Consider the following 13,817-nt stretch of genomic DNA (forward strand, 5'->3'; position numbering starts at 1 on the left):
GTTTGTATAATCTGGAATACCTTATCCTTTCTCCACATTTCCATAAGAATGGCTTCTTACTACCCACCCTTCCACGTAGAACATTTGTGATGAGGCTTCAGTGAACAGTAGATAAAAAGGGCCAGATGTATCCATCAGAGTCTGTGTCAGACCTTTGTTGGACCTCCCCCTATTTGACACCAAGAGTGGGACAGGAGCCCTGTGGCATATGAGACTATTTGATCAGAAATAATAAATTAAAAAAAAAAATTCCATTTGCAGCCCTGTGTCCTTTTAAAGCTTCATCAGCATTTCTGTTCTGTCAGTAAAGACCAGCAGAGGATATAAAGTATATCCTCTTTAAAGTAAATAAATTGAAAGATTGAAATATGAAGATGATTATCAGTGAATGTTTTTATACTGTGATTCATTCATCTGAGGAATGGAAGCATGTTTTTAAGAGCCAATTAAAGATCAAAGCTGTGTAAGAGTTTAACTTGTTTCGAACAATAAGTCTGGATCACTCTGACCCAGTGTGAGTGTAGTTTTAATCTTTCAGTTCTCATGTCTGATAACACAGGCAAGTACATTCAAATCCCTCCATCAGCTGTCTCTGTAGTTTGTCTGGGTTCACTGACTGAAGCCAAATTAAGGAGAAGTGACAGCATCCACCGGTCTTTACCGCCCTTCACAGAGCACTAGGCTCCATAATGCATACTGGAAGCATCTATCACCAAGTTCATTGCTCTTCTCACGTACAAAAATGGCACTTTCATATAGCTATCTTCTGCAGCAGTTGACAGTCTTCAGTGTACTTTTACCTCGTGCCTTTAATAAATCACAAAAATAAAGATAAAATTGACAAGCTGATCGTCTGAAAACATGAAATCATGAAAGCACAAGGCTACACAGCAGATAAATAGTAAAGAAAAACTGTTGCTCAGTCTGTGGAAAGACTGGACCTCAATCAAAATGTCAACAGTAGGCCACTTAGGGTTTTTAACAAATAGTTTGTGACTCATTGTTATAGATCACAAATTATTTTTCCCCAGCATAGGGAAAATTAAAATTCATCCATCAACCTCCACTATGACATTTATCAACCCGAGCCAAGTGCTATGAATTGTATTGAATAACAATGACACTGAAGATAAGAAAAAAGAACTGCGAGCGCAGAAGCAATCCAAGCTTTCTTCCTCAATCACAGAAGAGATTCAAGTTTTATTTTTCCTCAGACACTTTGAATAACCAGTGGTCATATTACAAAGGGATCACTTCACACGATTTCCTATTTCAGGGTTTCATTTAGCTACGACAATAACAAATAAGAACGCATACAACTGATTTTAAATGATCAACACTGTTGGGGCCACATGTTAGTGATGCATGTTATCTGGGACCAGTGGTTTGAGTCCACTTGTCCGCTTACAAGAAAACATTCCTGAAAGTGATCACCTTCAATAAATACAAGAAATACTTGTGTTCTGACTGAAGCGATCTTTTTCAGGTTTGACAGAGTTCTCCAACATCAAATGACAGAGGATCACGGTTAAATAGGCGTCTGCTGATTTTTCATCACTGCTCTATTAGTCTGTACGTAACAGATGCATTAGTGCTCATAAATACAGAAAAATTACAAGCGCATGGGTTGGTTACAGAAAAGAGCAGCAGTTTACCCTTCAGTTAAAATTGAAAATGAAATTAGTCACAAACACGTGTTTAAATATACACTGGCTTCTGGTTCCAAGAGCAGCAGCAACATTAAAAAACTACTTTCAAAGCAGAAGCACAGGGAAATCAGCTTATTGAACTTGCAAATATTTTTAATTTTCTTTTTTTAAAATGAGACTTTTGCAACACGATGGAACCAATGGGAAGAAATAAATTTTAAGTCACCATTACTCCTGAAACTGTTTTAGTAAACCTTTTTGGTTTTACGCAAATATTATCCAGATTCCTTTCAGGCCATGATCCTTTTTCATTAAAAATCCACAGAACTGTGACTTACTGGACTAACTAAATTGTGAACTGCTGTTTATACATAGTCAATTTCCAAACATAAGGGCCACTTCCTGTTTAAATCTGGGGACAGCTGTATTCTCACACTGACCACATGGGGAAAGTAAATAAACAGCTTCAGCGTTCTGACTCGTTTTAAGCTGTTATTAACAAGATTAAAGATGCTGCTCTGTTCAAGCATCACAATGTGACTTCGAGCCACTGTGAACAAAATCAGGACCCTGGAGGTGAAGCAACTAAATGAAGCATCTTTTAATATTTCCAAAAATCATACACATCACCTAACTCTTGACTGTTGTTAAAATATTTTGTGAAAAGGTCCCATGAAGGCCCTTAAAGCCACAATAATTTCAGGTATTTATGTCGAGACCTGAGTTAACGAAACGTGCGACACGCCCCTAAAAGTCACGGTCTTAACTTTTGCTTTTAGAGATCAGAGCCCTGACAGACTCTGACATTGAAACCTCACACAAACAGATGCTATCTTCTGCCCTTTCTTTGTTTAATGAAGAACAGATTATCGTCTGCAGGGTACATCTGCGCACCAGTTTTTTTGTCAGCAGTCGCGGGGGCTTGATTTTTCCTCTTTTTTCTCTTCTCTTGCTTTGCTTTAGGCCCATGCACCTTTCCTCCAACAGAGCCAAAGAGAGGATTAGATCTTTTCTCTGTGTGTCCCCCTGGCTGTGCTGAAGGGACATGGTTCACTTTCTTCTTCTTTCTCCTCTTCTTCCTCTTCTCTCCCATCCCTCCCCCTCTGGGAAAGTCTTCTGCTTCATCGAAAATTGGTTTAGCGGCTGGCAGCGGGTTTCTCGAGGTGGGCACAGGTCTCTTAGGTTTCCATGGTTTAACATTGCCTATGCTTTCCTGTTGTTTGTACTTATTAAACTTTTTTGTTTTGGGTGTTGCAGCACTTAAGTCATTATTATTAAAAAATAAATGGCTGGGCCTGGGATTGTGGTTGTTAGGAGTATGCCGAGGGGTATGGTAGGACTGGTGGTTGGTTTTATGAAAGCTGATCTTCTGTTTCTTCTTTGGGGGTCCTGGTGTGAGAAGGGCCTCAGAAAAAGATTGAAAACCGCCATTTTTCTTCAGTTCTGGGGAAAGAAAAACAAAAATAATTAATTGGATCTGATTTGATTAGATGATTTTCATCTTTTTCTCTTATGATTGAAAAAACAAAGTCAGATGGATAAAAACTCTTATGTGCCAAGACATAAAATATTAATTTGGTCCTTAACAGCATTTAACTACAACCTCACATGACTAATATCTGTTTAACAAAGCGACGCCAAAATGCTGAAGCAGAGTCTGAAGAGCTAAGTACTCCCAAGGACCGAATAGGTTATGAAACAATTTTTAGGAGCAAAAAGTTGACAAAAGTAATTTTTTTGCACGACTTTGTCAGTATCTGACATGATTGTGGAGGAATTTCCCCCCCCCCCCCCCTCTTCTTTACAATGTTGCTTCAGTCTGCAGGCACTTGTTTGTGCACAGTTCTCTTCGCCAAATCATTGCTGAGCACGGGCACAGGCTGAGGTTTGGACTTTGACTCAGTCACTGCATCACCTTGATTCTCTTCATTTTCCTGCTGTGCTTTAATCACTGTTCTGTTTTCAGCCAAGCCTCTACAATACTTTGGTATACAGAGGAGTTCACAGTAGACTGCAGTGGATGCAAAACAAGCACAATTTTTCACGCCTCCACCAACGTGCTTAACAGATGGTGTGAGGTGTTTCTGCTGATATGTTGTGTTTAGTTTTTTTCCAAACACGGTTTTCTCATATGCAACTGTGCAACACTACGGTTCACACGCTGAACAGCTTTTAATTATTGCTTTGAACAGTTCTTTTTTCAGGGGGGAATGATTGCACAGCATAGGTCACTAATGCTGTGGGGCGATCGTGGCTCAAATGTTGGCAGTTTGTCTTGTAATCGGAAGGTTGCCGGTTCGAGCCCTGGCTCGGACAGTCTCGGTCGTTGTGTCCTTGGGCAAGACACTTCACCCGTTGCCTACTGGTGGTGGTCAGAGGGTCCAGTGGCGCCAGTGTCCGGCAGCCTCGCCTCTGTCAGTGCGCCCCAGGGTGGCTGTGGCTACAATGTAGCTGCCATCACCAGTGTGTGAATGCGTGTGTGAATGGGTGGATGACTGAATGTAGTGTGAAGTGCTTTGGAGTCCTTAGGGACTAGTAAAGCGCTATACAAATACAGGGCATTTACCATTTAATGACTTAAAAAACAAAAACAAGAAGCAAGTGCACAATTTTGAATTTCATTCAGATGCTTTTGGTGGCCATCAGCAAGCTTCTGGTATAATTCCGGCTGCACACTTGCCCGCTCTTCTTGGCAGAATTGGTAGAGTTTATTTAAATTAGTTGGTGTCCTGGCACAGACCAGGCTTTTAAGCATATAGCCCAAGGATTTTAGCCCATGGAGGAAAGCTTAGTACTGCGCCTAGACCAAGACACGCTACTAAGAGGCGTTGGCCTAAAAATGAATAATAGCTGCAGCCATAAAAAGGATAGATATTTACTGGCCTATTTCTTTATGTGATTTACCTTTAGCCCTGATCTTTATCCTGTGTTGTCTGCGGCTTATCTCTTCCACAGTGTCATAGTGGTTAATCAATGAGGTTGTGGGATGCACTCCACTGAACATCCTCTGTCTTATACATGCCTGTGGAAAACACACAAGACACAGAATTAAAAGGCCTGCAATATATTTAAAATGACATAATAAAAACGCAGCACATGAGGTCAAATCCAATCCTACAGAAATCCCGCTGATTATGTTACTTTTAGAATCTGTAGAAAAAACAACTCTGCGCATGCGGAACCTGATGAGTAAACCCGAAGACGTTGGATGTGAAATACGCTGTTGATTACAAAAACCTGTAGGAGGTTATATCTTACTACAATAATCTCTGTCTGTGTGTTTGTTTCCTTATCCGCTGTCAAAAAAGTCCATTTTGACCAGAAACATCTGTATGAAGCTGCTATTTGAGCCTCGTAATAAAGCTGGCATAGCCTTTTAACTCTTGTTGTGTTTCACTGCCAGCCGTTTGAAAATGGCTGGCAGTGAAACACAACAAGACTTGCACCACCACTTGCACCACATTTTTGTCTCACTGCGCAATCCCTTACGTGCGCAAACCCTGCACCTCCTTGCAGGTCTACTTTTACTGCTGGTGGGCTTCAGTTCAATTTACGTTGACTGCCAAGTCAACGTAAGTTTTTCAATTGACGTCTATAGACGTCAATGGCAGTGAATGGGTTAAGTATAAATTAACCTCTCAACATAACTAAGCTGCAAAAAATTTATATCTTTAACTTCACGTGACGACTTTGCAGCAAGCTATTGATGATTTGATATTTTAGCTTAGCGTTTATGAAATTTTAGAATACAAATAATGAGAACTCTTAGAATTTATTTATTTTTATTTAACATAGAAGCTGGAAGAATTTCAGGGTTGTTCCTGGTTCAAATGGGTCATGGAAGCTTGTTTCTACAATGGAAAAAACACACACAAAAAAAATAAAAATTGCCAGTCAAGAGCCAAGCTGAAGTTTTAAGCTATTAGTTCAAAATTTCAACTTGCTGACTCAAACTGCTGCGTAAACTGAAATTATGAGATCATTTTGTGACTTTTCTCAGTCAGGCAGTACTGGACCTAACAGTAGTAGTAAAGAATTATTTAATCAAATAATAAAAGTACTTACAATTAAATATATCCCTTAAAGAAAATATTGTTTCTTTTTGTTTTAAAGAATCTGCTTCCACTTTGGCCTTTATTCTTTTGGTGTATACAAAATGGCAAATACCTACACATGTAATATAACAGACAATTCAGCGTAGACTAAAGAAAGACAGTGAGGGTTACTTACATGGCCAAAGTGTCCCTTCTGTGAGCAGTTGTAGCAGTAGGCATGAGAGTGTCTGCTGGGCTTTGGTTGCTGCTTCACAGGAGGGCCATGCTTAGTCTGTTAAAAAAAAAAAAATAATCAAAAATATATTTTTAAATAAAAACCACAATCGGATCCCCCCCGATAAACACGATGGACACAATAAAACGGTGGCTTAACCTCCCATTTCTGTCTCATTCTCCCTCTCCTCTGCCATCATTCCCATGCTCTCAATGAAGCGGACTGCAGTGTATTGTACAGAGAATATGGGGCGCTGATATAAACCACTGATTTCCGAGGTATAGTTAGAGGCCTGTAATGACCCTGTATGATAAGTAACTGTGTGTGTTTGTGTTTGTGTGCGTCAGACTGTGTGTGTGTGTGAGTGTTTGTTGGACATGGGGTCCCGTCCCCTATGGGCCAATGTTCTGAAAGCCTTCCATGCTCCAGCGCCCACAGCTAATATACACTGATAAAGAGAGAGAGAGGAGACACAGGCAGAGTGCATTTACTGCTAATGTTACACTTACACACACACACACACACACACACACACACACACACACACACACACACACACACACACACCCCCCTAATGCTATTCTCCAAAACACACAACCACAAAACTGCGCAGAAATTGCCCCCTCCCTCTCTCTCATCCCTGATTCCGAGATTACAAATGATTTGCGCCCCACGTCATTTCTTAAACATAGCTTAGGTAACCTCCCCATCCCCTCCCGCTTCACCCTCTCCTCCGTACACACCCCTGCAAACCCACATCTACACCTCACACTTTTCCCCTCTCTCTCCCTCTCTTTTCCGCTTGAGTAGTTTTGCGGCAGAAAGGATGAATGCTATTAGAGCGTCGCGTCATTATCGGGTCAGGCCTGCCGGGCCCATCTCCATCACAAAGGCCAGGAGATCACAGACCTCTCGCAAGCACAAACTCTCTCTCACACACACACACACATACACATGTGCACCCCAAGGAGATCACAGCCCCTGTCTCGAGCCCCCCACCCGACCTCCACCCTTCCTGCCCCTCTTTCCATTCATCTTTCATGTAAATTGGCTGTAGGTCTCCCTCTGTCTCTCCCTCTCCCTGACCTTGGGCTTGCGTTATCTCCACATACTCTGATCACAGAATGAATGAAAGCACGAGAGACATCGGAGAAAAAAAGAGAGAGAGAAACGAAATCCCCCTCTTATTCTCACACCAACCTGTGATAGTTGTGTGAATACCTGGTGTGAATGTGCGTGTGCATGCGAGGAGTTCTCTGCCTCATCCGATATTAATTAACGGGATGAACGTTTATCCCTCACTCATTTCCTCTCCTTGTTCTGATCTCACACTGCCTATCACGGGCATCTAAACAGAGTGAGGCCCTAAGGGATCACCGCAGCTTGGTGCCTTTCTAAATCTTTTTTAAATGGTTTAGTGAGGAGTGACAGCTATGGCTGTGCAGCGACAGCTAATATGACACATAATTTTAGTATAAATTTGCAGCAGGAACATTTCCACTGAAGTCTAAACCGAGTGGGAAACTGGAGTCAACATCAATGGCTATGCAAAACAACATGTTTTCCTTGTTGGTCGGTATGTGTTCAGTTCTGGATCACTCATAGCGAGTGAAGGGCATTAACTTGAGTTACACAGATTATGTCTATGGAGAGTCTACTCGCTTCGTATTAATGCCATGTACCAACATTGAGTGGAATAATCACCAATAATGAACAGGACTGAATAAAGAGCTAAAATAATTATTTAGATAAGGGGAAGCCATTATATGCTAGCACTGCTAATGTTTGTCAGTTGGTGGGTTAAGATAAGTATTTCAATAAAAAACAAAAAACAAAAAAATTACACCTCCATCAAAACCTGAATAACACAGCTGGCTGTGGTGGTCATCAGTGGATGCTACACTACATGGACAAAAGCACATGTACCACCTGCACATGTCACCTACAGGAGTTGCTCAGTCGTGGTAACACATGAAGCTGTCGGAACACAGTTTTTGTGCTGATGTTAACACCAGAGGACATTTAGACTTTTACACACTATTCGCCTCGGCACTTGCTGATACTGCTCTGTAACTTTACATGTTCGGCCAGATCATTTCAGAGATTCCTAAACACTTTCAAAAATATGACTTATAGCTAATTGGGAAACATGTAGGAGGGAATGAATGTAACAGACTAACCTGCTGCAGTGGTGGCATCCAATCACAGGACAAAACGCAAAGTCAGTGAGCTCTTTAGAAAGACTCATTCTTAAAAAAGTGTTTATAAAGGCTGATTGCACAGCTAGGTGCTTGATTTTATACACCTGTGGTAATGGGACTGAAAACACCTGAATTAAAGATTGGGACCGTTGGCTGTGATGCACAGTGATCATTACTCACAGTAAGGTATTTCATGCAACCTCAAAAAAAGAAAAGAAACTATGTAGCTAATTTGAAAAGATTTAATTAGAAAATGGTATCTTTGCCGATGCAAAGTCTGATTGTTTCAGTATTTATGCATTTTCGTTCACCTACAGAGTGATTTTTTTTCTTCCTTTTATATTTTTTAGCAGTCAAAAAAGTTAGAGTGACCCAGTGCTCTAGGTAAATAGGCACATACTGCAGGAAATCATCTTTTTGTTTTTAAATAGAAAATACACTGGTTCTTATATAGTGCATTTTCTACTCCATCCAAGCACTCAAAGTGCTTTATACAACATACCACATTTGCACAAGCTTTTTTTGCAGCTAAGTGCTTTCTATCTAACAATCACACACATTTACACTCGAGTGTCATTTTACAGACAGCAACTCGGGGTTCAGTGTCTTGCCCAAGGACACAATGGCATGAAGACTGGAGCAGACAGGGATTGAACCACAAACAAACCCTGCACATGAGCAAAAAATATCTGCTTTACCTAAACATTTCCCAAAAGACCCTGAGAATGTCCATGTCTCTTCATAAACTTGCTTACAAGCATTAGAAGAGACTTTCAGCATCAGACACAACAGGAGAGACTCCCTTGATACCTAAAGAGCTTTTGATCACACACATAAAGCATAAAGCCAGCCTGACCTAAAAAATAAAAAAAGGACTGAAACTGGGAAGAGGAATGACGCGTTGGTTTAGTTTTTGTGTGTGTGTTAGTTTGTACGAGGGTATTTGAGAAGGTCCTGAGGGCTCCACTGTGTGGACATAGACAACCAACCATCCGTGGCCTCTCATGCATGCACGCACAGATACATGAGCACTCTCTCCCTGTCACACACACAAATGTGTTTTCCCACAGTTGTCCCAACACATACACCGTGTCTCTCTAAGCCCTGCTCGCCTCTGCTCCTTGCCTTAGCTGCTGGTGGCAAAGCTGTGATAATCCTTCGGCCAACACAAAGCTCAGACTGTTACAGACTAAAATCTGAAGGAACACACACACACACACACACACACACACACACACACACACACACACACACACACACACACACACTGAGACACACACACAGTTATCAAACAAAATCCGAGAAGCAAACAGGCTTGTGTGTGTGTAAGAGGAGAGGGGGGCGGGATCTGAACAGTAACGGGTGGTGGGAGCATAGGGGCCGGGGCCAGCAGCGCTGTTTTGCATATGTTATTGCAGCAATAGGGAGACGTTTGCATATGTTACTGGACCCACAGGGGACCAACTCTGCATGCTTTATCATAGAGAGCAGCCTCACAACACAAGACTACTGGGCTCATACCAAAACAAACAGAGCCTTGTGGTGTGTGTGTGTGTGTGTGTGTGTGTGTGTGTGTGTGTGTGTGTGTGTGTGTGTGTGTGTGTGTGCGCGCAACATACCACTATGTACATATTAGGTTAACAGGGAGGATTAATTAGACTGTTGTGAATCAGAGAGATGAAATGGCTGTAAGGTGTACATCTTCCCAGACAGGATGCATTGAATGAACTGCAGACCTAACCATTAATCCTCCTTTTGTTATGGAATAATTAAAAAAAAAAAAGCATATAAACCGTGTTTACTGTCACTCATCAACAGGAATGACAAAAATCCATCTGTTTAAGGAGACTGCTGAAGGTGGAGGTCGGCATGTTTGCAGTTAGGTAGGCCATGAATGAGGAAGAGGAAGTGGATCCTCCAAATAACCAGATGTGATTCCTGCCCTCTTTGTGTCTCCCAGTTCACAAAGACCGAAACCCTAACCCCGCACCCGGTGAGGACTCACACTCACACAGTGCAATTCCCAGAGGCTCTTCCTATCTCTTCCTGTCAGTTGGTCAATCAGTTTGTAGACAATCAGTACGAGTCTGGATTTTTTTTTTCTTTAGAGAGGAAAAAAAAATGCTCCTGGAATGTAACGATAATGTGATGCAGAGCTGGGAGGCGGTGGGTTGCCACCTCTGGAGAAAACCCCCCTTTAGGGGCAGCAAGTGGCGGTAATCTGGTCACACCGTGGAAGGCGGAACAGGGGATACAAGCTAATCTATTCAAAACCAAGTTGTACGATTTCTTTTCTTAGTGCTCACTGCTGAGTGGAGAGGCTTCTTTTCTGCTGTGGCCAGCGTGAGGCTGTGTTTTCATTAAATATAGGACCCATAGACAACACGTATGGACATGAGAGACACGGATTTAGATACACTACATACAGATGGACCGCGTCTTTTATGCTCTGGTCAGTATTTCAAATCCTAATTTTACATTCTCAGCCAGCTACACACACACACACACACACACACACACACACACACACACAAATCGACACCATCCAGCTAAGCGGAAATTCACAATGACCTGCAAGCCTGCAAGACCTCTGATAACACTGCACCTGTGTGTGAGTGTGTGCGTGAACATGTGCATTTGTTTACATTCCTATGGTCCTGCATGTGCATCCAGTAGATTATCTAAAGACACTTTTACCAAATACTAATAAACTCCAAAATACAGAGTCCCTGGTCTTCTTACTGAGGATAGCAAAGTGTGTGCAAGCTTTGATGAGGACCTCTAAGCCTTTGTTTGTAGTTTGAACAAAGTATTTTGGGAAGGGAAGCACCTAAAAACCCCAAACAAGCAGAACTAGTTTGTCTGCATAATGTCGCCATGAGGGAATGAACTAAAAAAAATGCAGTTTTACTAAATAAATTTGATCAAAATTTGGCTTCAAACAACCAAATACAGTTCTTCACATATTTGATAAAGTTATTTCAATTTAAATATTTATAAAAATGATATTAGTCTTCGTAGTGGCTGGTACATATGGATTTGGTTCCTGAAAGGGTTGTTGCTTTCAGCGTTGTTAATCTAAATTTATATATATATATATATATATATATATATATATATATATATATATATATATATAAATTTCAATCAATTATGTAAAAATTTAAGTGACAATGTAATAACAGTGTAATAACAAACAACATAATGCCATTGAGGTTTAAACACTCTTTGTTCTTGCAAGTTTGGTACAAGGTGATGATTTGTCATACAACTAAATGTTGCTTAATAATTAATTTGTCTTTTTCCTTCCAGAAATCTGATGATTTTAGAAAAATCCGCGTATAGGATCTTGTTTTTAAAATACTTGTTTCTTTGATCACCAACATGCGATTCAAATATAATCAGTTTAACATGACATAAAACAGAAACTGGGACTCTTAAAAAGCCCGTACCAATAAATTCTAACATGATTCCTTAATAATGACTGAAACAATCGAAACAACTGATTATTATAAATGACAATATGCTGATGACGTGAGAAACTGAAATTAAAATAAATCATCTGAAGTTAGATTGTTATAAGGTGCCCTGTGCTGCTTTATGAACTGTGCTATCCGTCTGACTACTGAAGACACACAAAAGCCATTTCCTTTCACAAACACCTTCCCCTTCCTCCGGTGCTGTTAGCGCTTCAGTCTGAGGGAGAATAAAGAGTTGAGGGCCTTTTGACACGGCGAGGTGAGAAGACTGGACAGTCTGTACTGTACAATGATGAGACAGCAAAAACAGCTCACTGAATAGATGTGGATTTAAAGGATTTTTACAGAGCACACTTTGAATTGAGGACATTCTTGTAAGAAAAAAAAAAAGAGCGGTCAGCCAAACAGAAGAAAGGACAGAACAAAAAGTGGAATAAAGATCAAACTTAAACCTGTGAGAAGACTTAATGTTGGTATATTATTACTGCGGGAAAGAGTGCGATTTTAATTAAGTTTTGTCTGAGTGACAGTTAAGTGTTCATTCATATAAAACCATTTCTCTATGCAAACTTACAGCCTACACTGGTTTAATTAGACTTTTAACAGCAGCACCTTTGGCTGAGTATGCTGTAACTTTCATATAATGTCTTACTGTTTCCTAAGTGTCTGATTTTTAAGCTCTTCTGCCTTCTTTTCTGTTCCCATATCCATGTACTGCCTCGTGGTAACATTTATGCTTCCGCCATTGTCTGTGCCGTCCCCCTGAATATTTATTCTGTTGGTTGGTTGAGTGTTGGCTTTTCCCCCCCCCCCAAAAAAAAAAAAAAAAAAAAAAAAAAATCAGTTTACCTCTGATCCTCCAAGGCAACATCATTTTTTGTTTGTGTGTTTCATGTTGTATTTGTTGGTTTCATTTCTTGTTTGGTGGGAAAGAGGGGCGGGTGGGTTCAGAGATGTTTAATGTGTGTAGACTACTTGTGAAATTAAACACACAAGTCCATTCATGTTCTGTTATGCTGGGTAAAAATACTTTTGATGTTAAAAAAACCTCCTGAAAAGATCTGGCTTAAAATCCCTCCCCTGCATCCGTATGGGAGTGCAGTTGCCTGTTTGACCACTGAATGGCGCTCTATCTTCACACAGTGTACAGAAAAGCCCAAGGCTGATCTCAGCGCAGAAGTAGGACTTCGATAGGAGGAATACAATCAGAGTTGTTCATTTGTCTTTAACGCAGCTGGTGTGGGCATCAGGACAATCTTCTCTTAATGCTTTTGCTTAATCTGTCTCATTTGGACACTCAGAGCACTAAAACATTTACTTTTATGAAGGTGAAGATGGTGTGCCAATCACAGAGAGAGGTCAGCAAACAATACCACTTAATAATTGTGTGAACGCAGACAGCAATTTAATTCCGTAAAAAATCAAATACAATATCTAAATGTGTTAACTGTAAAATAACACCAGGATTTGATCAGTCTTCATTGTATTTAATATTACTGCAATAAAACATTTATGATATTGCACTGAAATAATACAAATGTTTATAAATTCAAACCAGAATAACAGCTAAAGTGCAGCCATGTTTCTTTTCTGTCCATTAAAAATCAGATTACACACATTATCTACCATTTACCTCTAAATATCCAGTAAATATATTTATTTCTAAACGGTCATATAAACCAAAGTCATAAACCCCACAGAAACCAGCCAAAACATCCGACCACTACTGAGGTCTATTTTACACAACAGCGGAGGGATTTCAGGGTTACCTGTGACGTAACATTTATTAAAGTTTTTTTTTTTTTAAACTGTCTTTTTTCACAATTAATCTGAGGGAGACCCTCTTTGGAGTAAAGCTTTTTCTTCAGCTATTCATTCTGCTCAACTTAAAACAGACAAAGAAAAGAAAATGAGGATTCCTGAAATATTTTGTACCTTGGAAAAGTCGACTGTCTTAACGAGACATTTTTTCCTATAGAAATAAGAGGATTTAAGGGGCAAAATGTCCTAACCTTGCGCTAACAAAGACATGTGTGAACTGAGCATACCTTCTGAAGAAAGACGGACAGACAAAAATGTATAAAAGGGTACAACATGCTAAATGAAAGGGGAAAGAAAGGCAGTCAGGTGAGAAAGAGAGGGGGAGTTAAAACGGCTTCATTTTGGAGTCGACTAGGAAGGTCACGGAGCGCTTTTTCACGGGCAACCCCGACACATTT

At 40.4% G+C, this 13,817-nt stretch overlaps 1 protein-coding gene across 1 annotated transcript in view; it reads right to left on the reverse strand.

Moving 5' to 3' along the window:
• Nucleotides 1–1,213: 1,213 nt before the first annotated feature.
• The window catches only part of zcchc7 (zinc finger, CCHC domain containing 7), a 51,677-nt gene continuing 39,073 nt past the window's right edge, over nucleotides 1,214–13,817 (reverse strand). The window contains exons 8-10 of the mRNA XM_085356998.1: nucleotides 5,880–5,975; nucleotides 4,554–4,671; nucleotides 1,214–3,092 (exon numbers count right to left, since the gene is read on the reverse strand). Of these exons, the coding sequence (XP_085213124.1) occupies nucleotides 2,479–3,092; nucleotides 4,554–4,671; nucleotides 5,880–5,975 (828 nt within the window). The 3' untranslated portion in view covers nucleotides 1,214–2,478. The remainder of the gene's footprint in view (nucleotides 3,093–4,553; nucleotides 4,672–5,879; nucleotides 5,976–13,817) is intronic.

The sequence above is a fragment of the Diplotaxodon limnothrissa genome, linkage group LG6 (assembly GCF_057381915.1).
Source record: "Diplotaxodon limnothrissa isolate DT_005_m linkage group LG6, D_limnothrissa_male_GT1.1, whole genome shotgun sequence".
Lineage (NCBI taxonomy): Eukaryota > Metazoa > Chordata > Actinopteri > Cichliformes > Cichlidae > Diplotaxodon > Diplotaxodon limnothrissa.